At 41.3% G+C, this 23,908-nt stretch overlaps 6 protein-coding genes across 13 annotated transcripts; 1 reads left to right on the top strand and 5 right to left on the bottom strand.

Annotated features, from left to right (window-relative positions):
* Positions 1-1,706: 1,706 nt before the first annotated feature.
* LOC124352593 lies at positions 1,707-2,418 on the bottom strand. Its single transcript, XM_046802127.1, has 3 exons — positions 2,277-2,418; positions 2,011-2,209; positions 1,707-1,949 (listed from the first exon to the last, which is right to left on the bottom strand). Exons 1-3 carry the CDS (start codon positions 2,290-2,292, stop codon positions 1,817-1,819), a joined length of 348 nt encoding a protein of 115 aa, XP_046658083.1. The 5' UTR covers positions 2,293-2,418; the 3' UTR covers positions 1,707-1,816.
* Positions 2,419-8,715: 6,297 nt separating this feature from the next.
* On the bottom strand, positions 8,716-10,458 carry LOC124310748 (KICSTOR complex protein kaptin-like). The gene is made up of 6 exons (XM_046774714.1): positions 10,127-10,458; positions 9,978-10,057; positions 9,768-9,917; positions 9,339-9,697; positions 8,972-9,263; positions 8,716-8,907 (listed from the first exon to the last, which is right to left on the bottom strand). The coding sequence occupies exons 1-6, from the start codon at positions 10,353-10,355 to the stop codon at positions 8,839-8,841; spliced, it is 1,179 nt and encodes a 392-aa protein (XP_046630670.1). The 5' UTR covers positions 10,356-10,458; the 3' UTR covers positions 8,716-8,838.
* A 190-nt stretch (positions 10,459-10,648) lies between these two features.
* LOC124310747 lies at positions 10,649-13,057 on the bottom strand. Its single transcript, XM_046774713.1, has 5 exons — positions 12,811-13,057; positions 12,435-12,719; positions 11,595-12,308; positions 11,413-11,519; positions 10,649-11,341 (listed from the first exon to the last, which is right to left on the bottom strand). The coding sequence occupies exons 3-5, from the start codon at positions 12,306-12,308 to the stop codon at positions 10,750-10,752; spliced, it is 1,413 nt and encodes a 470-aa protein (XP_046630669.1). The 5' UTR covers positions 12,435-12,719; positions 12,811-13,057; the 3' UTR covers positions 10,649-10,749.
* Positions 13,058-13,532: 475 nt separating this feature from the next.
* On the bottom strand, positions 13,533-20,121 carry LOC124310745 (kinectin-like). 7 transcript variants are annotated; one of them, XM_046774705.1, is made up of 10 exons: positions 19,989-20,121; positions 18,870-18,964; positions 18,520-18,804; positions 17,844-18,458; positions 15,967-17,763; positions 15,760-15,903; positions 15,518-15,667; positions 15,035-15,112; positions 14,801-14,860; positions 13,533-14,361 (listed from the first exon to the last, which is right to left on the bottom strand). In XM_046774705.1, the coding sequence occupies exons 2-10, from the start codon at positions 18,954-18,956 to the stop codon at positions 14,338-14,340; spliced, it is 3,240 nt and encodes a 1,079-aa protein (XP_046630661.1). In that variant the 5' UTR covers positions 18,957-18,964; positions 19,989-20,121; the 3' UTR covers positions 13,533-14,337. The 7 variants fall into 7 exon arrangements, with proteins under 7 accessions (XP_046630661.1, XP_046630660.1, XP_046630659.1 ...); XM_046774704.1 differs by lacking the exon at positions 19,989-20,121 and adding an exon at positions 19,485-19,585; XM_046774703.1 differs by lacking the exon at positions 19,989-20,121 and adding an exon at positions 19,268-19,478.
* Positions 19,959-23,208, top strand: LOC124310746 (WD repeat-containing and planar cell polarity effector protein fritz-like). 2 transcript variants are annotated; one of them, XM_046774710.1, is made up of 9 exons: positions 19,959-20,048; positions 20,130-20,284; positions 20,365-20,506; positions 20,570-20,753; positions 20,823-21,022; positions 21,096-21,299; positions 21,366-21,569; positions 21,635-22,664; positions 22,736-23,208. In XM_046774710.1, the coding sequence occupies exons 2-9, from the start codon at positions 20,202-20,204 to the stop codon at positions 22,783-22,785; spliced, it is 2,097 nt and encodes a 698-aa protein (XP_046630666.1). In that variant the 5' UTR covers positions 19,959-20,048; positions 20,130-20,201; the 3' UTR covers positions 22,786-23,208. The 2 variants fall into 2 exon arrangements, with proteins under 2 accessions (XP_046630666.1, XP_046630668.1); XM_046774712.1 differs by having other exon boundaries at positions 20,023-20,115; positions 20,181-20,284.
* On the bottom strand, positions 22,681-23,871 carry LOC124310749 (copper chaperone for superoxide dismutase-like). The gene is made up of 4 exons (XM_046774715.1): positions 23,744-23,871; positions 23,229-23,687; positions 22,990-23,171; positions 22,681-22,911 (listed from the first exon to the last, which is right to left on the bottom strand). The coding sequence occupies exons 1-4, from the start codon at positions 23,855-23,857 to the stop codon at positions 22,758-22,760; spliced, it is 909 nt and encodes a 302-aa protein (XP_046630671.1). The 5' UTR covers positions 23,858-23,871; the 3' UTR covers positions 22,681-22,757.
* Between the last annotated feature and the right edge of the window lie 37 nt (positions 23,872-23,908).

The following is a 23,908-nucleotide window of genomic DNA, read 5'->3' as shown; positions in this document are numbered from 1 at the left end:
TTTCAGAAAAAAAATAAGAAAAGCTTCCCATATAAATGCTACTACCAGGATTCATGGCTCTAACCCCGATAGAAACGACAGAACTTTGACTTTAATTACAGGACTTTCTGAAAATGAAACATTTCCTAAAGTTCTTAACACCGTATTCAACTAAACTTTAACTAACTTTAAACCCCGAAGGTGCCCAAGGGGCTTTATAATTTTAATACGTATATTTTTACTTTTGTCCGACAGATGGTGTTATCGCTTGTTTTTTATTTATTTCGAATTAAAACGGATTCGGTCAGTATTTGCCTATTTGGCTACGACTCTCACTTTCTGCGTCAATGATGGTGAGAAATACGAGCACAGCGATGACAGGATGATGAACGACAGCTCGCGTGCTCGCCGTCAGCTTCTGTGGCAAGTCGAAATGAAGGTCTGATGTAGCCACTCTAGGCCGCACTCGAGGTAGCTACTCTAGGTCTTGGTCTTACCTTGAAACGAGGCAGTCTAGAATGCTGAAACGATTTTTCCGATTTTCTCCAAGATTCATTTTTTCTTGGTCTGGAAAATACAAACAGTTTCTTCAGCCTGCATCCCATATTTGTCATGAAAGGAGGAGCTTACTCCTCCCGGGCAATATTTACGGCATCCGCCAATTCGGGGATCCGGGAGAAACCTGAAGACGGTTAATCTCCTCCCTCTTTCTATACAAACATGGAAGAAATGCACAAAAATATATGGTTTTTGAGGAATTGTTTTAGCGTAAATTTGGTCGCGCCACCGATTTGTTGAGTTGACGCAAATTGACCCACCTCCATAATTTGCAATCTTGTAGGAGTGAACGCTTTTTAGTTGGTCATTGCATCCTTAAGAAAAAGCTTGTAATGTTAATCAGTTAATCAAAAAATAGCCTACTAGTTATTCAGCTTTCAACTCCAAACTTTTCTTATTCATAGCATTTGTTTATTCAATAATTTAAATGAAAAAAATATTAATCATAAGTTGCTTGCTGTACAGCAAGTCAGCAACCAACTCACATAGACACAACCAACTTTCGCATGTCGCGATTTTTTCAATTTTGAATTTTTCATCGAAGCGGGCATCGAAGTCTATCCAACTGTTGGACGAAAACATTTCCCATCTCGAGCAGGTACAGTATGCATCATACATTATTAATTTTGGTTTCAGCGAAGATAATTTTCAGAAAGATCTGCAAATCACTAAATAAGAAGCCAGAAGCTATAAATCGTTCCGACAAATTGCACTTTATCATTACCCCAAAAATTCACAGTTATTGAACCATTCGATTTTAGTATTCAAATGAGCGACGCCCTGTAAGAATAACTGGTTTTTGAACATATGTCGCCCTTGAAGTAAACTGACTTCCTCAGTCTAGTTTTAAAATAAAATCTTCTAGCGTCTTTCGTCTCCGTATATGGAAATAGTGGATAACCTCTACATAATTTCCCCTTAAACAATCTGTTTCATGTAAACTGGCCATTATTTGGTCATCCCATCCTTCTGATACCGGATGGAATCTAGAAACAGATTACACTGTTTCAAGATCAAGCAAAGGCCTAATAATGACCATTTCCGTAGTAAAAAGCTAAAGAACTGTTTTTAAGTCAAATTCGGTTTTATGTTAACCATTACGTTAAAACGTTTAATAGTTTTTCTTTTAACCATACTACATCACTTCAATTTTTTCAGTAAACCAAATTTAACCTCTAAAACTTTTGTTTATTCAAAATATTTTTTCATTTGAAATAAAAAGTGATGTTGGGTTGCTTTACACAGACAAGTTACGCTCGATCGCTTATAAAGCTGTTGTTTAAATGTTCCAACGAGTTCTACCCATAAATTGGATTAACGCAATTTCCAGATCGATTAAGTACAGTTCGAAACGGGCATGAACGCGAAAACTTAAGGGATAATGGTGAATAGGAATATAATCCATATGGATTCTTGAAGAAAATACAAAATTAATTATAATTTTTTTTTATAAATTAAAACATTTCTACTAACTTTCTCGTATTTAAATGAACAATCAAAAGTTCCATCAGAATAATATATTGGGTAGCTATCTTTATCGCAATAGCAAGATCCTCCTTTGTTAGGTCCGTCGAAAAGTTGCATGTTAATTGGACAATGTTCGGTACTGCCAATCGGGAGACATTGTCCCTTGAAAAAAGTTTCTTCCGCTGACCAACAAAGCCGATAATAACTAGGATTATATCAAATTTAAATGAATTTAGGAGTGAAAAAAACGAACAAATGATAAATGTTTTCACCTTCCCCCGAAATCATGTGGTACGCATAATACTTCAGCAAAGAGCAATACGAATAAAACAGTTGTTAATAAGAATGTCACACTGTGAATGTTTGCAGACTTCATGACGAGAGATTTCTTGTGCTGGTATCAACAAGTGGAATTGAACACTAAAACGCAATCGCGTCAAGCGACTCCCTTTAATAAAATTCAGGTTGAAAATGAGCAGCCAGCAGTGTGGCCTTCCCACCATACAAGGTGAAACCCACAAATAGCGATTGGGATTTTCCAGGTTTTTGAAACGCATAACTTTTTTTTACTGAAAACAAGTTTTATGTTACTTGACTATTTCGACTATTTTTATTTATTTATTCATTGCTAAAATTGCCAAGAGCCTGCTGGTTAAATAAATAGTGCCATGTGTGTGTTGTTCATGTCATCGTTCAGCCGAACGTAAACAAATTTTTTATAGTTTTTAATATTGTTATTTCAAGTTTTGAAATGTGTAATTAAAATATCATATGGGGCTCTTTCGGATCTGTTTTCTTTTGCCGTTTTATCTGGCAACGCAGCATGGCTGTGTTCCTTGGTAGCGCGAAAACGGGGAGAGAAGGGAGAATGGGACGAATGGGGGAGAAGAGGAAACATGGGTCCCCTTTTTTTCGTACGCCCTCCTCCCTCCCATTCGTCCCTCCTCTTCTCCCCGTTCTCGCGCTTGTACAAAGATACTGTACCTATCGACGAATAAGAGAATAAAATTTCCGCGTTTTTGGGCAAGAAAAGGGAATTTTTGCATGAAGTTCCATATTTGACCGCTAGATGGCGTTGCGGCGAAACTTGTCTTTTTTTTTACATTTTTTTGTGTCCCTTTCGGCGTGCCATTATGGCGCGCCGTTTGTGCCACAAAAAAAAAAAAATTACAAAAAAAAAAAAAAAAAACGCCACCGCCATCTAGCGGTCAAATTTGGAACTACCCCTAAAATTTTTTTGCCTTGATTCCCGACTGTTTTTTTTCCTCTTGGGCGCGCGCGTATTATCACGGTCGGGTTTCGCCTTTAAGTCAAGGTCGTGACTGGCGTGTGTGTGTGAGTGTGGCTCACGCCCTTTTTGCCGCTCTGCTTCGCTTCCCCGTTGGGCTTTTTTAAAAATTGGCTAAAGTCCCGCTACCGTAGAATGAAAAAATATCACGGCGGGAGAATCGAGAGAGAATCATTCATGCTTCATGCTTCTAATACGTCCATTAAGGAGCCAGGGCCCTTTTTGTTATTTTTGATTACATCACCCCGACTCGAATGTTTTTGATAGTTGGCCAAACCGAAAATTCTGGTTATCTCGGCAGCAGCAGCCTATATTATTCATTGAAGCCGTGGTTCTTATTACGTGATATTCTTACGCCGCCGTCCATATTATATTAAACCCGTTTCCGAAATGACGATGATTTGGTTTTGTTTTCCAGATGAAAATTGGGTCAAAGATCGACATGTCTAGCCCCAACAAGAAATATGTACACATTGTTTTATTCTCTCTTCGGCCAGCAGTTTGGTGTGGGCCAAAAAATTGAGAAGTCACTCTATATACTCTATGTACCCGCTATGCATATTAAACAAGGCCTACATATATCTAGAGACCCTTTAGGTATAGTGTCTGGTGCCGAGAGACTGAAATGGACGTCGGCATTTGGGAAGAATAAGAAATGCCTTTCGGCTCGAAGGACTTTTTATTTTTCTTCATGTCCGACACGTCCGAGAAGAAAAAGAAGAAGAGGAACACGACGGTCGAATAAAAAAGAATAAAGGCTACACAACTACAAGGCTGTGTTGGTGGGTAACAAGAAGAAAAGAACTAAAATCTTTTTTAAAATTCAAACGTCCCGCCCTTTTTATTTTTTGAAAAATTATCGCCCGCAAAGGATTGGCTGATGGAAATGTCTTTGTGTATAATATTAAGATATCCATTATAACGGGAATAATGGAATTGCAGAGAGATAAAGAGATAAACAGAAGAAGGAAAAGTGCGTTATTGGTCCATTCTTTCGATTGTACTTACATGAATCGGATATTCGGATGGAAGAGGACAGACGACCAGTTTGAGCGGGACTACCCGATCGATCGACACAAGTCGTCATCTCGCTCAATCAAATATATAGTCAAACGATTTTTGGGTTGTTATTTTCCTCTTTCTTTTCACGTGTATCTGTTGGCTGTTTCACAATACGCACCGGTTTCAACTATCCGCTTTTAACTCATGAAAGAAAAGATTTTGCAACATTATTTACTAACCTACAAGATGTTGTAATTCTACCCGGGTAATCTGCTTAACCATTTCACTTAATTTATGTAAGGATTTTGTACTTGAAATGCCAAGGGAAAATGAAATAACCAGCACAGTGAATTGTGAGTAGTGTTCTTGTGAGGAAAAAAAATTTTAGGGGTAGTTTCCAAATTTGACCGCTAGATGGCGGTGGCGTTTTTTTTTTTTTTTTTTATTTATTTTTTTTTTTTTGTGGCACAAACGGCGCGCCATATGCCATAGCCACGCATTTGTTCGTCAGAAAAAACAATATGAACCGCATCTAGTGCCGAAATTTGCAATATTTATTTTTTTGCAAGAAATTACACCGTTACTAAATGAAATGCCTTCAACTATCAAACTGACATCAAATTTGACCACAGATCGGTGATCCTCGTGAAATTTGGAATGCCCTCCTTTCTTAGACCAACCAGCTAGATACAAGTATATCGCAAGTATACAACGTAAGTTAACTTGGACGTCTTGGACATTTATATGAATATAACTTATTCCGAATAAGTTCCGTTGGATGTTGGTGCGGCGGTAATAGACTTGGTAATAGATGTATCTTCTGACTCTACTTTGGAGATTCATCATGTAGGCCCCTAACACAACAATCACAAACAGCCTACCTTGCTAATAACAGGAGGCTGACAATTTATTTACAATGAGGATGTGTTTTCTATTTTAATTTTACATACAGTATAATGTTAAGTCTTAAGTGGATGGCAGCATAAAACACCCAATGTAAATAGTAAAAGTTACAAACGAGGAAATGTGAAATGGAGCGGAAGGCTCGAAAAGAATAAAGTAAGAAGTTATTTTACTACTTTTTTTGCAGATTTGATAAAGAATGGCGTTTCAAAAAGAGGACTACAACTTCCTCCAGATCGTGCTGAAAAGTAATAAAATTATTTTAACCTTTAACATTATTGTGAAACGTACAATAATAAGCCGTCTGGTTTTCTTCCTTGCAGTCAAAAAACAGCTCTGTTGCTTGCGGTTTTTCATCCATTGCCCGATTTTGTAGAAGTTGAGATTTTTCGGGAATTTGGGGTTGTACCTGTCGATCTTCAGGCTTATGTCGGAATTGATTATCAGTGGTCTTGGATTGAGCCTTCGATGGCTGTTTCTCAACTAGTTCCATTTCCTCAGGTACAATCGTCTCTTCGGCGATTTTTAGTTGTTCAGTTTCATCCAGAACCTGCTGATCGCTGTAGTCACATTTCCGACTTCGTCAACGATCTCGGGCAAATTTTTGGTCAGACTCTCCGGTTCCGGCTTTTTCTCGTCCATTTCAAGTTCATGTCCGTTAGACGGAGGGACTTCAGTCGGAGTGTCCTTGGGTTTAGAAAAGATCTCTGGGCTGGGAATGACTTTCTGTAGGTATTTGATCTCCACCTCAAGACAAGCTTTGCCCACTGGATTGTAAGACTTGTCGTACAGTTGAAGCTTATTGAGGCCGTTCTCCAAGCTGGACACGTCAAGTTCAACAAAGCCGACCGTGGACGTCTTCAAACCAAATATCGACGACTTTTTTAGTTTAATTGTCAACATCCACTTTTCCGGATTTTGAGTTTCGATAGTAAAATTTTGGTTCCATTCCGGCTGACTACCGCGGATAATTTTGGTTTTCATTTTCTTGACCTGGTCGCGAATCAGGCCGTGCAAATCTTCGACCTGCATGGAAACGTAATATTTGTTAGAATTTTTTGCTTTCGGAAAGTCTACTCCTCTCACAACTTTTATTTGGAAATTCTGGGGCTTCCGGTTTTCTTCCTTGCAGTCAAAAAACAGCTCTGTTGCTTCCGGTTTCTCATCCATTGCCCGATTTTGTAGAAGTTGAGATTTTTCAGGAATTTGGGGCTGTACCTGTCCATCTCCAGGCTTATGAAGGAATTGATTATCAGTGCTCTTATTGGACTGAGCATTTGTTGGCTGTTTCTCAACATGCTCACTTTCCTCAGGTATAATCGTCTCTTCAGCCATTTCAAGTAGTTCAGTTCGTTTAGTTTCACCCAGCACCGGATCTTTGTTAGTCATATTTCCGGTATCGTCAATGATCTCGAGCAAAATCTCCTGTTCTGGCTTTTTTTCGTCCATTTCAAGTTGTTGGTTGGATGGACGTACTTTAACCGGAATGTCTTTGGGTTCAGAAACTGGCTCTTCTGGCGCTTCATCCAGTTCCTGATTCTCGGTCGGAATTTCGTCGGATAAACTCTCGATGGTGAGAATAGCTTCCCACGTTGGAAAGTTGAGACTCTCCGGGTTGTTTTGAATTGTTTCAAATTGTTTTATCACCGGCATCTCATTTGGTTTTTCGACTTTAATGCCGACTTCCTCGCCATTCCTCGGGGTCAGACTACTCATTTGATCCAGTAGTTTCTCGTTTGTGTCGGTCTGGTTGTTAAGGGTTACTCGTAGTTCTTCCATATCCGCCTGACTGGATGCGATCAGTCTCTCCCTGTCTTCTATTTCTCGCCTTAGCTGCGAATCGTCATTTGTCAAGCGGAGATTTTTCTCTTTACTGTCAGTAATTTCACGTTTCTTTTCTTCGAGTTCACTTTTGGTAGTTGCCGACTCGTCTTGTACATTTTGGTACTGTAGCAGCTTTGATGAGGAGTCTGTCAGTTTGGATTGAAGCAGACTCAACTCATTCTCCAAGCGTTCATTTTCCAATGCAGTCAGGTTTTGATCATCGTCTTTCGCCATCAAAGGAAGACAACTTTGTTGGTTCAAGTCATCTCCACTGGGAGTCGAAAATTCATCGTTAATCGCAGGTTTGGTTGCGCAATAACGGTCAGGTTTAATCATTTTTGGGGTCACAACTGAACGCCGAGTTTGGGTTTCGGTCGATCTAGTGGTGAATGCATGCAGTGCTGCGGCATACAGTTCTTTCGATGAGTCTATGAACCTCAAGAAGAAATAAATAGCCATTTTCAAAAGCAATAAAGCACTAGCAAGTATAAGTAAAGCGACTTCCACAATTGCGATCACTGGTACTGTTGTTCACCACTGGTAGATTGGGTGTTTACAATCGAAAATTGCGATATTGTCTGTTGCCTATTTTCTTGCCTTTATATAGACTTGCCAGGGGAATCCTTTTTCGCACTGTCCATTTCCACCGTTTCAATCAGATTTCTAATTATGTTTCTGCTATTTAACTTTTTATTTTGATGTGTTATCATAGTTTAAGGTCTAACGGACATTGTTCAATTAGTTTGGAATTGATTGCAATTCATTTAAATATTTTAATTGCATTTTTGAAATGAAGGTTTTCGGAATTCCGGTTTGGATTCAAATGTTGCCGGTCTGGACATGTCTGGAAAACGACAGGGCGCCCATAGCGGGGAATCCACAAACAAAAGAAGATTAAAGTAAGATAGAAAAGCAAGCTTATCAGCTCGCCGCGAAGGGATAGTCGTAAGCCAGTTGAAAACTGTCTTAAATGACAAATTCAGGGCTTATTGTTAAGTCGGACTTATTCACAATTCACACTTTTCTTCACATACTTTTTGGTATATTTCAATAAAAAATATTCGACAAGAAAGAATTAATTTTAAACTTAACACGTTATTTTAAACTTAAAACGTTAAGTAAATGACAAGCACGTTAAGAATGGAAAGTGGAATTTAAACCTAAGGTGAAAAAGTTGTAGTCGCCACCGCAAGATGTCACCAGTCATTAAGTGAAGAAGTTGTAGTCGCCACCGCAAGATGTCACCAGTCATTAAGCAATTATTTTAACAGTTTTTCATTAATTACGGGAAAACTAATTAAGTAAATGAAATTATTTTTGTTCTGGTCGCACCGCATATTTTTTGTGTAATTTTTAAGACCAAATTGTCCGAAATCTGTCGTAAAACACGAGTTATGGAGCGTTACATACACACATACATACATACAGACAAAGTGACATGGCTTTTTTTTTTCTGCGTATGCGGTTATTAGCTTCGCCCTTCGGGCTCGCAATAACTTATTCCGAATAAGTTCCGTTGGATGTTGGTGCGGCGGTAATAGACTTGGTAATAGATGTATCTTCTGACTCTACTTTGGAGATTCATCATGTAGGCCCCTAACACAACAATCACAAACAGCCTACCTTGCTAATAACAGGAGGCTGACAATTTATTTACAATGAGGATGTGTTTTCTATTTTAATTTTACATACAGTATAATGTTAAGTCTTAAGTGGATGGCAGCATAAAACACCCAATGTAAATAGTAAAAGTTACAAACGAGGAAATGTGAAATGGAGCGGAAGGCTCGAAAAGAATAAAGTAAGAAGTTATTTTACTACTTTTTTTGCAGATTTGATAAAGAATGGCGTTTCAAAAAGAGGACTACAACTTCCTCCAGATCGTGCTGAAAAGTAATAAAATTATTTTAACCTTTAACATTATTGTGAAACGTATTTGCGATAAGTTACCTGAAGAATCTGGACCCCCCTTGTGGTTAAAGCGACGAGTTCACGAACTCCGTCGCCCGTTACATCACAGTAGTCGAGAGCCAGTATTGGATGACTGAAACTCCTTTGCCAAGCCAAAGACCATTCGAGATTTTCGGGCCGATAGGCCAGGAGCTCTTGACCGTAGGTACCTAGCAGAATGGTGGGCTGCTGGTCCATGTGAATGTCGCAGACTATGCTGCATGTGAGGACATCATGTTTATCGCTGCCGACTAATATCACAGAATCGTTCAGCTGGTTCTCCAAAACATTCCTATTGACCCAATTTAAAAAATGATCAAATTAACTTATAAGTAATATACTATCAACAAGGACCGCTGAATATTACCGATAAACCGTGGCTGGTAAAAGCGAGCTGGTTACCAACAGATGAATCGAGTCGGAAGAATCGAAAAATTTAGATGACGTGACGGACGTTCCGTGATTCACATTGGCATAAGATTTTATGGAATTAGATTCGGTATCGACGACGTACAAGAAAAAACCTCCACATTCACATCCCACAGCAGTCAAACGGAGAGATTTTTCTTTCAAGATATGAAATTCGATCCAAAGAACAACACTAGGAAATTCATTTCCAAATTCTGGAAATTCATCACTAGCAATTTTTTCTTGAGCAATGTGAGTGTTGGAATCTTCGGTAAAAAGATGAACTCGGTTATCGCTACCGCTGAGTACAATGGTAACCTACAAAATCATTATAATAAAAATATCTTAAAAATATAAAGGCTTATTCTGTGTCTGATTGAAATAATACTTCGTTGGAACAAAGACAATGAGTGAGGTGATATGGAATAAAGTTGATCTCAAATGAACAGGAAAAGGCAAGACCATCAGCATTCAAATCTGATCCACTTTCCTTTACAGTGAAAATGTTGAGACATTGGCCAGTTTCTGTATTGCCAACCTGCATTCAAAGCTCAAGTTTCATTATTTATATTGCTTCTTGTAGTGTTAAAGAAAATACTTTGATGTAGGCAACTCCAATAACAGTGTTGCTTGATCCAGGCTTGGAAAATGATGTGATAGACACAATTTCGGCATTTCCTGAAAACAAACAAAATTGAAGCTAGAAAAAAGCCATATGTTGACAGAAGACTACAAACAAGCTTTTACCTGGAAGATATGTAAAACTGAGCTCTCTGGAATAGGGAACTAAAGACTCCTTGTAGCCGTGATTGAATTCTAGCAAGAAGACTGGTCTACGTAAAGATGCTGCTAGTAATCGAATACGACCGTAAGGATTTGGATTGGGTAGTCGACACAACGTATAAATACTGCCCTGTGACGACAGACTAAATATGTGACAGTCATGAAACTTGTTGGGTGTAATAGAATCGTCCATTTCAAGCTTTGAGTGCAAGAAATGAATTAATGAATGACTGAAAAGAGAAAAACAGGGAAAAAGAATCAGCTGTCTGATGACTTGTTGATAAACATAAATTGAAAGTTGGAAGTCTTTTCTCACCACGGGTCAGACGACGGTAGTAGTTACGAGCTTTCAATCGCCACCGCTAGTAGGAAATTCAAATTTTTTTTACAAAGTATTTCTTTAGTTTTCATTGAACTGCTAGTTAGTGCTAGTTAGTGCTAGTTAATTTAATTTGTTAGTTTTATCAAATACAAGATTTGTATTGGCAATTTATAGGTAAAATACATCACAAGACAGAAGGTTGATTACAATTCAAAAAAATAAGTTAGCTAAACAACACATTTCAGGATTCAATCAAATGTTTAAATTAAAACACCACAATGTCGAAATCGGGATACTGTTTAGCGAAAAATGGCGGTAAACTACCGTACGGAACAGTCGTGACGCTCAGTTGGCCACCGGAAGGGACAACAATCAAATCAAAAGGATCAGGAACGATGCCGAGTCGTCTTATTTCATCGAAGACATATTCTCCGTCGGTGCTGCCGACGTCACAAATTGGCATTTGTCCAGCGCCTTGCACGGGTAGGTTGCAGAACCGATCCACGCGGCGACCGTCAATCATTTTTGGCATTTTGCCATCCAAGAACGGGAACAATGCCACGCGAAAGCCGTTGATGACGACGTTGAAATCGGCAGAAAGTTTAGACTTCATCGGTTTGACAGCGCCACGAGACACTCCGTCATCGTCCGCGTACGCAGCGACGATCCACCGTGTCGGCAATGGATAAAGTTCAGACATGGCTTGTCCAACATTTAGGGCAACTTCTTCGGACGTTGAGGATTCGCTTGGGACTTTATTTAATTGCCGCTGGAAACATTCTTCTACCACCTTTACGTTACGAGCCTGAACCCTCAGATTCCGTTGCCTGAAGGCAGCTCTTCTCCGACCCGTTTCCCTGATCAAATCAAATTTTGAATTAATAAACATGCCTACTCTGTATTCATTATTTTAAGGGAATTATCTTACAGTTCCGACATTTGTCCTAGCTTAGCGAAATGGTTAAAGGCAATCGATCCACTTTCGATGAGATCGTTATATCTGCTCACCTTTTCCGAAACATCCATGGCGTCACACTGAAAATAAAAATGATTGTCAAGTATGAACTAGAATTCCTATGCGTCAGTCTCAGAAAGGAAAATTGAATTTACCTTCAAGTCGTTTTGAATATTTTCCATGATATCAGCTCCGGCCACTGGTTGGCCAAGTAAGCCTTCCATGAGTAAAATAATGTTGCCATCAATGAGACGCGCCCGTTCCAGCCACAACAGTTCCTGAAACGCTGAGGACTCGATAGTGCCTTGCCGCCCAACTCCGGCCATCATGACACCCATGTCGTATAGAGCTCTCGAAATAGTATCTTCTGCCTTCTTGTATTGGCCTTCGTCGTTGGGACGAATGAGATCTTCCAAACGCCTCACGCTGTCTAAAATGTCCAACGCTGTCGTCGGCTGAGGCAAGATTCGTCGGTCAATTCCTTCCAGGATTGTTAGGACAGCAGATGTGATGGAGATACCCGTCAAGATGTTGCTGCCGATGTCTATTGGCGGAGAATTATTCGTCTCTGGATTTGTACCCGAGGTTGTCTCTTGATTGTTAACCGAATTTGGGTCTGGATTGGTAATAACCGAGTCTGTGCCGGGATCTGTAGCAGAATTTGGATCTGTAGAAGAGTTTGGGTCCGGATTTTCAACTGCATTCACGTCCGTTTCATTAATCGCTGCCTCCTGTTTGGGAATTCCCGTCTCGTAGGTATATCGTTTCACATCGGTTTCTTCACTAAGGGCAACGGAGACGAATGTTTGGAAGGCACACAGGTAGAACGCAAGCATCCATGACGTCACTAAGATGGATTTCGGCTTCATCTGTCATTTTTAAAATACATGTAGCTAAACATTTACTCACACACATTCGCAATAAAATTATTTTCTACTCAAATATGCACAATCTAAAGGAAAGTAAATTTCAATTTAAAAAAAAGTAGGGATTACCTTAAGGCTGTCGATATGGCAATGAGAGCGTCAACAATATTGAAAATAATTATGTCCGAATCTTGACCGATGATGAAGTTGAGTTGGGTGCGAAATAAATGCGGACGTCGTTGATCCTGCGCGGCTCAACTCCAACTGCGGATGGGAGCTGGAAAATATCTCAGATAAAAACAATTGAGATCCACCTTTTTTTACTTCCTCGTTTGCTTTCTTCTCTTTCTTCTGGTTGGTCCAGGCAATGACCTGAGATGACCCGATGGCGACTCGCAGGTTTTGTGTTGAGGCCTTTAAAAATAAGACAGGTGAAAAGAGGTCAACAACTTGTAGATTGAGAAAGGTCATGAGTTTGTCAGGTAGAAAAAAGACAAATAGGTACCGTGATGCGTAGACCGAGAGGTTTCCTTGTTCCCGTGGACAGATAAAAAGATTTGGGTTCCTCATATTTTTGGTTAACAACTGTTTCAGATTTTAAGTTCAACTACCTAGGTTTGGATGGTCTGACCTCTTGTTTTAGGGAGTAAAAAAAACTATTAAACTTAACTCAAATTTTGTCAATGCTTCAAATAAGAGGTCGTCAAATTTCACCTAACAAAATCTTAAAGTAAAGCTTCTTTAGACTACACGCTTTTTGAGGTTTACAAGGTTCACGATAAGATATGATAAAGAAAAATAAACATAACCCTAAGATGTCAAGTAAACTATAGATGCCATAGATGCATGTGCTAGTGATTTATGCGCAGTGGCAGTATTCGATAAAAAAAATGTTATGACTAAAAACAAGGCTACACTAGAAAGGAAATGTTGAATAATATCCAAATGCAAGAGGATAAGAGGAAACCAGCAGACCAAAACTGGGAATCCTGTTATTCGGACGTAGTTGGTCAAACAATTAGTCGAAATTTGATAGGATTCCCATTCACGATAGTTCCTGGACAGTGTAGACCGTTAAAAGTAGTTATTCCTAAGTAAATGCAAACAGTAGCCATGTAAGTTTTAATTATAAAATAAAATAATTACATCTTACTTTTTGTTCTGGATCCATTAGATTCTACAAAAAGGTTTGCGGTGAGTGTCTTCGACTAATAACCAGGGACCTAATTTAGAGGTTAGGAATGCTGATGTATTTCAGTCCGATGTAACAGAGTTGTTGTATACATGGCTTTGGGCATCATAGGAGGATGCGATATAATAGGGGGAGGCCAGGGAGCAGAGGGTGGTGGAAAAAAACTTCTTAAACATCAACGAAATATCAAAACCCAAAACAAGAGAGAATAAAGAAGAAAAGAGAGCTAGGCTGGCGAGTACAGAGGGGTGTGTGAAACGGGATCAACGAAAACCGGTCATTGGAAATTACAGCCAGACACAAACAGTATTTGACTCTGGGATTGGTATTCTTGTTTTGTTCAATTAACTCAACAGAAAGAGACAATCATCTCATTAGGCCCCACAGTACACAGGGAAATAAAGGGGGCGAATAAATGTCATCGCTCTAAACGGTGGAGAAGAGGGTGTTAGTTTTTCAATTTGTTTTCATTGACTAACGATTTAGATGAAGAGTTCTGACCCGAAGGAATTCATTTACTGTTTACAAAACCACCTGTTGAGAAACGGGCGATTTCGAAAATATGTTGGTGGATGACGACTGAAAAGGGAAAAAAAAAGTAACACGAGGAGTCCGACGAATCCAAGAAAAAAGTGTTAGTGGAAGCAGGATTACTTGTTCTCTTTGAAAATACAGACTTCTTCACTCAAGAGGAATGGGGGATAGGTTTTTTTTTTAACGTAGAAGGGAGGGAGACAAGAAAATAAAACCAAGAAATGAATAATCAAGCTCGATCTGGTGCTCTCCTCCATCCAGGGTCCGTTTCCCAGGGACGCGTTATTTCACACTAAGCTCGTGGTTTCAGCTTTCGAAATGAGAAGCAGCCTGCGAATAAATTTTAAAAATGCAGATTCAATTATTAAACTGGTCAACCCGATAGGAATTTAAAAACAAAACAAAACAAAAAAAACACAATAAATACAGGGGAAATGATTGAAGCAAAACCAAACCGAAATCCCAATATGCACAATACTACAACTAATTTACCTACGGAGTGTTTTTTAGCGGGATCAGCCAAATTAAAGTCGCCAACTTTGTGATCAAGTAGATTGGTGGAAGAAGAAGTAGTAGTAGAGTGCTTGTTTTAATTGAATGTTACGGGGGGCATAATACCAACGAAGGAGAAAATACAAAATTACAAGAAGAAACCAGAGAAAAGAAACGGAGAAATCATGAAGCACGATGGTAAGAAAGAAAATGTCTATCTACAGCTAATACTACAAGTCTGATACTTTTTCAGCCTTTCGTTAAAGCTACACGGTACCTTTTTCTTCCGATTTTTGCTTTTCTGACCGTTGCTGCCCATCTTCACTGTCGTAATCGGCTTTTTTTGTGTCATTATTTATGTTAATTTTATAGACAATCCCCACAGGACAAGAAGGTGATTGAGAGAATAAAAAAAGCACGGCACATGAGTTAGTCGTGAATGAGACAAGTCCAATGCACATTCAACAATACACCCAATGAAATGTGTGAAAAAAAATTATTGAGTCTGTACCTCTTCCACTGGTGATTCAGCCTTGGTTCCGTTACCATTGGTGGTCGCTGCTGCAGATTTGGTCGCTGCTTCATCCTTCTGTTATGAATATTAAAAAAATAAAATAAAAATGAAATGTAGTCCACCAATATTTCCGGGTGTCAAGTGTGAAAAACATTGTGCGTCTAATTTTTATAGAGAAAAATATAACGAGGTTAATGCCGCGCGGCACAACGTTAGGGAAAGACGCAACACCTTTGATTCAAATACAAAGCCCGTCTGGTGTACTAGATAAGGTTGATCTAGACCTCCCAGTACCCAGGTGCCACGCAAAGGGATGGACGAGGAGTCTGACGGAAAAATAACGGAAAGAGAAAACAAATTGAGGAATGAAAAGGAGGTTGTTAGTAGAAAGTGTGGAAAAAGAAAAAAGCCACTGCAAAGAAGAACAAGAGAAAAACGACAGAAAGGAGGCAAACGGGGCAGTGAGTTTGTGTGGCTAACCTGTGGCGATGGCGGGTTGGCCTCTGAAGAAACATTCTCTGAGTTAAGGCTGTTTTTCCTAGCCGTGGCTGCGGCCACTGTAGCCGCTGAGCTCTTTGCCCAGCCCACCATGAAGCCGATGGAACCTACCTTTGTGGCCGACAACTGAGCCTGCGCTCCCCGGCCAAGTAGTTTTTTTTTTGTTTTGTTTGAGAGAAATCAACACTCGAGAAAGAAGAAGAAACACACTAACTCTATGTTACCTTGGCTTGGTCCAGCTGGTCCCGCAACTGCTGAACTGATTTTCTCTCTTCGGCCAGCTGTGATTCTACAGCTTGCAATTGGTCTCGATGACTTCCAGACTGAGATGCCAGTTCTGCTGCTGCTTGGCGTTCTTTTTCAATCTCCTATTTCATCAATCAAATAATATTTAGCACTTAATGATAAACCAACAGTTAAATTCAACCAACTTGTAATAGATGATCTTTTTCTTTTTGAAGAGATTCAATTTGGGCATTGAGTGGTTGGACATCCACTTCAGATGTTTGTTGTTGTTGCTGGGCTTCCTGCTTCTGGCACTGATCCATCCAAAACTCTTTCTCTTGTTTCACGGTCAGCAAATCAGATTCGATTTGAGTCAGCTTCACTTTCCAAGACGTCTCTTCAGCTTCTACGCGACTCTGGAGTCGGTTGAGTAACTCTTCCGTCTGTGAGAGGACCGTCTTGTAATGGAGTACTTGAGCCTGAGCTTTCGACTGTTCCTCACTCTGGAGTCGTTCAAGCGATCGTGTCATTTGACTGGAGAGAGATTCGGCAAACGCGGCTGGTGATGCGGATGCGTCAAAGGACAACTCGGGAAAGACTCGTTGCAGGCCGGCACCAATGGCCTGATTAATTTCAACTGGACTGGGGACATTCTTCGCACTGCTGCTGGATTTTTTCAATTCAACAAGAGCCTTTTCAGCAGCGGCAAGGGCATCCATGGCTTTGTAATTTTTGTCACGAAGTTCATTGTTTTTCCGCTTTTGGGTTTCCAATTCTTCGTCCTTACTCTTCAGCTCTACATCAAGTTTATTCTGGCGATCCTGCTCGTTCTGTTTTGTTTCATTCAGCTGCTGAGTGAGGGACTGAGTTTCACTCCTCAACTGTTCCAATTCTTTCTGTGCTTCGGACTCTTTGGCGGCCAATTGGTTACGTTCAACCTGCATCTGCTCCTGAATAGCTGCCAATTTAACATCATCATCTTGTCGGTTTTGGGATGAGCTGGATAACTGTAGATTAAGAGAATTAATTTCACTCTTTAGGTGTTCCAGATCTTTCTGTGCTTCTGCTTCTTTGGCGGCCATTTGGTTACGTTCAACTTGCATCTGCTCCTGAATAGCTGCCAATTTGACATCATCATTCTGTCGGCTTTGGGATGTGTTTGACAATTGTTGATTGAGAGAGTTGATTTCACTACGCAAATGTTCCAGCTCTTTCTGTACTTCAGACTCTTTCGCAGCCATTTGATTACGTTCAACTTGCATCTGTTCCTGGACAGCCGCCCATTTGGAGTCATCTTCCTGTCGATTCTGGGTCGCGTTGGTCAACTGGAGATTAAGAGCCTGATTTTCTAAACAAAGGCGAGATACTTCCTGTCGGATGCGTTCTTCATTTTGGGCGGCCAGGCTTCGTTCCATCGCTAGGTCGCGATCGACTTTAGTAATGCGATTTTCCAATAGCTCCTTTGTCCGTTCCATCTCTTCCAGGCGGACACGGGCGTCATGAGCCGTGTGCAATGACTGGGCTTCAGCAGCTTGAAGCGCTTCTCGCAACTGAGCAACTTCGCGCTGCACTTCGTGACTTTGTCCATTTCGTGCTTGTTCCGATTCTTGCAACTTGCCGCCAATGATTGCCATTTGATTGGCTTGTTCCATCAATTGTTGTTCCTTGTGCATCAAGAAATCCTCCAGCTGTTGAACGCGAGCACCCATTTCTTGTTGCATTTGCTGGGCAGTGGCGAATCTAGCGTCAAATTGGTTCTTTTCGTCCTGCAAACGCTGCAGCTGACGGAGGTGTTCTTCCGACGTTTGAGACGCCTTCTGGGCTTGTTGGACCGCAACTCGTAGAGCATTAACCTCCGCCACGTGTTGCTCAGTTGTTTGTTGGAGTCGAACGGATAACATCTGCATCTCTGCCGTTTGCCTAGCCAAAGATTCTTCGAGTTGCTTCCGTGCCGCTGCAGCCCGTGTCCGCTCGGTGGTCATTTCGGTTCCCAGTGTGCGCAACTGAAAATCGAAACGAAAATTTACCCACGGTTTTTTTTTCAATAATAATTGAACACGGCAATAGTACAATTCAATTTTACCTTGTTCTGATACGCTTGCTTCTCTTCCAATTCCTCTTGTAACGCTTTCTCTTTGTCGGCTAGCTGCTTCCTAAGTGCTCCGATCGGATCCAGGCGGCCGCCACGCTCCATCCATTCCGATTCAACGGTGCCTGAAGCCTCTTGTTGTCGGTTGAGAAGTACTTCGATCATAGTTTGCAATTCAGAGGATGTCAGCGGCAATTGACGGAGGGCAGACAGAAGTTTTTCGGTTCCTCCCAACTGCAAAAGAAGTTCTTCGCCACCATCAGCCGTATCGAGCGAATCAGTTTTGGCATTCCTCTTGCGTTGCTTCTTGGGTGTTCCGGGTTGTTGTTGCGGGGCGACTGGAGCCGAGGCACTGCTCGGATTGTTATTACCGCGTGCGACGTTAAATGCCACTTCTTTAACAGGAGCGGCTTCGACAATCGGCGCTTCGGATGCAACAACCTTTTCTTCAATGACAACTTTGGCTTTCTTGTTCGTCTTTTCTTTATCTTTTACTTTGAGTTCCACGTCGTCTTTGGGTGGATGTTCCATAAAATGATTTATAGAATCTACGTCTGGATCAAACGTTTCGGTTGTAACCTGATCACGATTCCGCAAAATTGGCTTAACCTGTAAATAAACGGGAATTATTTTAATATCTCTTCAAGGACATACTTGAGCTCAAGGTTACTTTCTCTTTTTTGTCACTCTTTTTCTTTTCCACATTCACTGCAATGGGCTCCTCAGGGATGACTTCAGCGTCAGGTTCAAATTCCACATGCAGTTTTTCTTCAAAGGGAACGGATTGGGCAGCAGAAGGAGCATTTCCATGATTCTTTCCTTTCTCCTTTTCTTTATTCTTTTTCACAGCATGCTTCTTGGTTTTTTTCTCTTTATCTTTGTTGGACTTTTCACCTTTCAGCAAGCTATCCTCAAACTGCTGTTGCTCGGCCAGCACTTCTTCAAACGACTTCTCCTGCAGAGTAATAAAAAGAAAGTTTAACACATCATAAAAATGTCAAGATTATATAACAAGAATACCTGGAAACTCTTCACTGAAATGAAGTAGAGTACAACGGCTGTGACGGCACAGATGGTGAGTCCAATCAGCACTGAGGCAAGATCCATTTTTATGTCTAACAAAGTGAAAAGAACATGCATGAAATGACGGTAGCAAAAGTTGGAACAAAAATTATGTAGCAACAGTTGTTGAACATGAAAATAAAATGGCTGACTAAGAACTGTCACCAGTAAATGTGGCCCACCACTCCCTACAGCACTCTCAAAACCGACTGATAACACGACCATGAATTATGAAATAAAAGGACACAAAGGCTCGAATATCGTGAGAACAGACGTCAAGACATCGAACTTGATTTGCTTCCGCATTGAACCGACCCTATGGCCATGAAATCACGCTTCCTCCATGATCAACTTACTCGGTGATTGAAATCCGTAACGTGTAGGCAAAGTTAACTCAAAAAGGGAAAATCAAACGAGTAAAGATAAATTGGGTAGCGAGGATAAAAGATGAATTCAACAGTTCATCAATGCCACGTCTATGGTGGGAGCCATTCGAGAGTTTACTCAATATGCCGGTTTGACTGCGTGAGCAAGAGGTCTAAAAGAGAAAAACCGGACCACAGAAAACCTTACCGAAGAAAGAGGACGATAATTGGCGACATTCACCGGGAAACTAGACAACCATGCAACGTAAACCGAATCAAGCAGACGACGGGCCGAAAATACTCAACTGGTCCCGTCACTTGGCTAACGCCATCTATCCTTGGATTTTTCAGTAAATATCGTAATCCCAAATTATCCTAATAGTTAATAATAGCTACATGGTTATAAATAATACAACTAGAATGGTTTTTAGAAAATGAAAAATATTTAATAATAGTTTCTTTGTTCACAAATATAGGTCATTAGAGACGTTGTTACTTCACTCATGTAACATGAGTCATGTTATGATTGTTATCAAACAAGCATCAACTGTAAATATAATAAATAATTAGATTAAACTACTAAAAAAATCTGGGTTGCAAGGGAAAATTGGGTAAGCTTAAGCTCCCTTAACGATTGTGGATTTAATTATGGTAACGAATCCGGCCGCCATAGCGCTATCAACCAAACCACGTTTCCAAAAAATGTGTATACCTTTTTCTTGTTTAGCTACTGCTACAGTGAGTGCAAGGGAAGGCTACTATTTACGGCTGAGTAAGATAGCTATTGTTGTGTGATTGATTCTTGTCCAGTCCTACTAAAACTTCTTTTGGAATTTTCGGTTTTTAACTCAAGTTTGAATAGGCTGTTCTTCTGTGAACTTGTTATTATTGAATCAACTGCAAGGAGCGAGATGATAGTGGTGACATGGCCACCCAGCAGCTGTCGGCTCACTTCTGGACGTTAAGGGACGATGTTATCATCCCAGACTGCGACCTTGGAGCCTTCAAGTACGTTATCAAGCTCGGGAATGTTTATGATCCCATAAATAACTAGAGTGATTATGAGCTCTCATGTTTCTTGTCTAAAGATACCAGCCGAATAAAGATGGAGATCTGTTGTCAGGGCCCTACGGCCAGCTCAAGAGGAATCTTTGCCAAAGCCGTGATAAAGTGTCAACACCCAGTAACAAGCGCCCTGCACGTCTGAGGGATAGTCTAATAGAATTTGAGGTTTGACTGAAATCATTTTGTACCTCACGTCAACTACTGGCATTTAACTTTTCTTCAATCTAGGATCTGCTAGCACACCATGTAATTGCTCATGTGGGATGGACTGTGCTGGACTTTGGACTGGGGCTGATTGTGTTTAGCAATGGATTTATTGTCCATCTCACAGTGGATCTCCACCAGACTGATGTTATTGAAATTGTTATTGACAAGAGTTTAGAAGGAAAACTTTTAGCTGATATTGTTGCTGGTAAGTGAATAAAAAAAGTATTATTGTTCAATGAACTCCAAATAATTAAAAGAAATGATTTTCCCACAGTATGTAGTTCACCAGAATTGCTTGTAATTGCTCATGGAATTCCCCATCTGACCATCATCTCTGCCAACCAGCCCGTTTTTAATACTGTTTGTCCGTCCCTCTTGAATCAATGCAACGTGACGGTCAATAGCGTCCAGCTTCCCGGTCCGGGAACTCGGCGTCAAGAGAGAAAAATCACGTTGGCTCCCAACCACAGTAGTGTAAGTCTAATTGTGAATTCATCAGGGACACACACACACACAGAAATCAATCTTAATTGTTTTTGCTAATTAGATCTGCGTCTGGTGGGAGAGAGAAGGCGGAGAATTGTTCGCCTGGGCACCTGTTGTCCGGGCTGAAGATCGAGCCAATATACTCATCTATTCCACCACGTCCGAATTAATTGCTTGCCATTATACCGAGCACAACCCGTTCTCGGTGGAATTCAACAAAGACAGTGCCCAACTGAGAGTGGTGGAGCTACTCTCTTCAGCTAAGGTATTTTGATTTAATTTGAATAATCAACAAGTAAAATTATTACAAGTAAAATTTCGCTGTTTACAGGGCCGGTTGAGTGTTCATTATACCGTCTTCAATGTGCAACAGCCTTTCAAGCCAATTCAACGGAGACTTTTGAGGATTCCCGCTCTTCCCAGGTGTCACGCCCACAGTCCAGACGAACAAATCCTGTTGCTAGGCTGCGTCGATGCCTCCATCATCACGTGGGATGTAACCAAAGATACCATAACCACAATCAAGTCTTCGTTTGTGAGTATTTTATCCTCTAATTCCATCAAGTATCGACTAATTATGTCGTGTGTGTTTCAACACAGATACCATTTCACTTGTCCTGGCACGGGGAAAGTGCCTTTTTCACGGTATGCGGAGAGCGAGGACAGCTGCAGTGTTGGGACCGAGCACTGAATCCGCTTTTGCTCCGACTTCAGCGCGGAACAGACGGGTCGCCCGTTTTGCATTTGCAGCAATATCTTCGCCACCAACCATCGGTTCTCGCCTTGAAATGGGCCGCTTTGCCCCATCACCTCAGCAATCTTCGAGACTCTGCTGTGCATAATACCGCGGTACCGCAAATCAGACTCAAGTCTATGCGGAGCATTCGCAAGAAATCGCGTTCTCCCGGTGTTCCAGATGCGGCCCAGTGTCGCAGCCAAACGAGTAGAACGGCGGCTCAATATTTACTGGTCTGCTTCGAACGAGGTCCTATCGTGTGTCTCCAATTCCTGACCAGCTGCTGGCCCGGTGGCTGTTCCCTGGACTCGCTCTCCATCTGCAGTGAATATCTTGTATGGCAGCAATTGGAAGCGGCCGCCCAGCACCTTTTGTCACTCAAGTGGACCAACGTGAGGAGCTTTTACGAGGAGGACGTTCTGCTGAGCTGTCTGGTTAAAGTAGTCAATGGGCTGTTGCATCAACCTAATCCTGCGGCAGACAACCTCCTGGAACGAGTCATCACCAACTTGCTAACCGCCGTGAGAGGAGACGACGCCCTTGCCGAACCTGTTTTTGACACGGCCAGAAGATGTTGCCGGGCCATGTTCCGTCGCGGCCGCCTTCAGTTGGCTGCCGTCTACGCTCTTAGGGTTCAGGATCCTGATTTGCTGGTCGAGTTAGTTCTCCACGCCCGTAAAGCTGGAGACGAGGCTCTGGTTTCCCAAGCGACAACCATTTTGGATTGCGTCCGGGACGGATTCACTTCCACCAGTTCGTCGTCTTCCAGATCATCTCGATCCTCATCCTACACTTCGAGCAGCAGTAGCGACACGTCGGAATCGTGTTCCACCTGCGACGAAAGCCATTCAGCCAACAACGATCAATCTGTTCAATTATCGAACCTTAATTTGGGTGTGTACAACATATAGAACGTGATTCGTATTAATTCCTTATTTAACAAATTTGTAAACATTATTTCATAGACGATAATAACGAAGATCAAGTTCATGTCATAAGTTTCGGAGTAGTTTGAGCGGAGCCAGTAGATGCCTGTGCCGTTAAGCCATTTTCATCCCATAACGTACGGCCTGTACACAAGCAGATTCTCTTGGTGTTCTCCAGGATGCCGGCCGAGCGGGCGATTATTCCGCATCCGATTCTGTTGTGAGGTGTAAATTCCAATCGTGCTTTGTTCATTGTTGCTGTGCTACCTCTAGGCAATGATAGTTTATTTTACCTTTCGCCGGCGTTTCCGTCCACTTTCGACTCGGCGTTGGATCCTCGGCCAAGATCATCTGCTTGGGCCGTCACAGCCAGTGAGCGTCCGATTATATCGTGTACTTTGATGTATTTGTCGATGATTCTAAACGCGGCTCTTCCGCTTTCGTCTGACGTAATGTTGCCCAAATCTCCCAAGTGCTACTAATTACAGTTGAATAAATTATACTGATGTTAATATGCTTTATACTTGATTACTCTGTTTTTGATGTTGTCATCTGGTCCACCGTGTGGTGCATTGTAAGGGTTGTAGTGATCCCCAATGCTGTCACAGCCTCGGCTAAGGTCACCGCTGGAATAGATGTGGAAACCGTGAAGTCCTGGTTTCAGCCCGTCAACGGTTCCATCAATGATGCAATCATCCTCCACTTCTGTGAATCTCACCACACCCTGAACATGCCCCTTTGAGAAGCCAACAGGGTAGCCAAAGACAGCAACAGCAGAGGCTAGTTTCTTTGAACCAACTCCTGTTACAATGACACGCTTGCCAGACGTTTCCAACAGGGAGTGCAACTGATGAATAGGTAAGCTGCTCTCAACCACCACACATTCCTGGCTCAAGTCAACTTCAAAATGCTTGACCCCCTCTGCTCCACTTAAAACTTTGCTGACAGTGTCAACACACGACTGGCAAACCATGGGAACGGCGAACTCGATCTGCATAATGACAATTCTGATGAAATTGGTTTAAATTTAGACAATTTGCGTGTTACCTTGGTGATCGTCATGTCGCTTGTAATGGACTTGTAATGGAATGAAATTGAATAATCGTTCAACTCCACTTTGTTCGCTAAGCAACGACCGAATAAAAACGTTTGTAATCTCATCGACTGTTTGTCGTCTGTTGTGCAAAATAATGACAGCCGAGACGTTGACAG

The sequence above is a fragment of the Daphnia pulicaria genome, chromosome 8, assembly GCF_021234035.1.
Source record: "Daphnia pulicaria isolate SC F1-1A chromosome 8, SC_F0-13Bv2, whole genome shotgun sequence".
NCBI lineage: Eukaryota > Metazoa > Arthropoda > Branchiopoda > Diplostraca > Daphniidae > Daphnia > Daphnia pulicaria.
The sequence above is the reverse complement of the archived record's forward strand: the minus strand, read 5'-3'. Positions and strand labels throughout refer to the sequence as shown.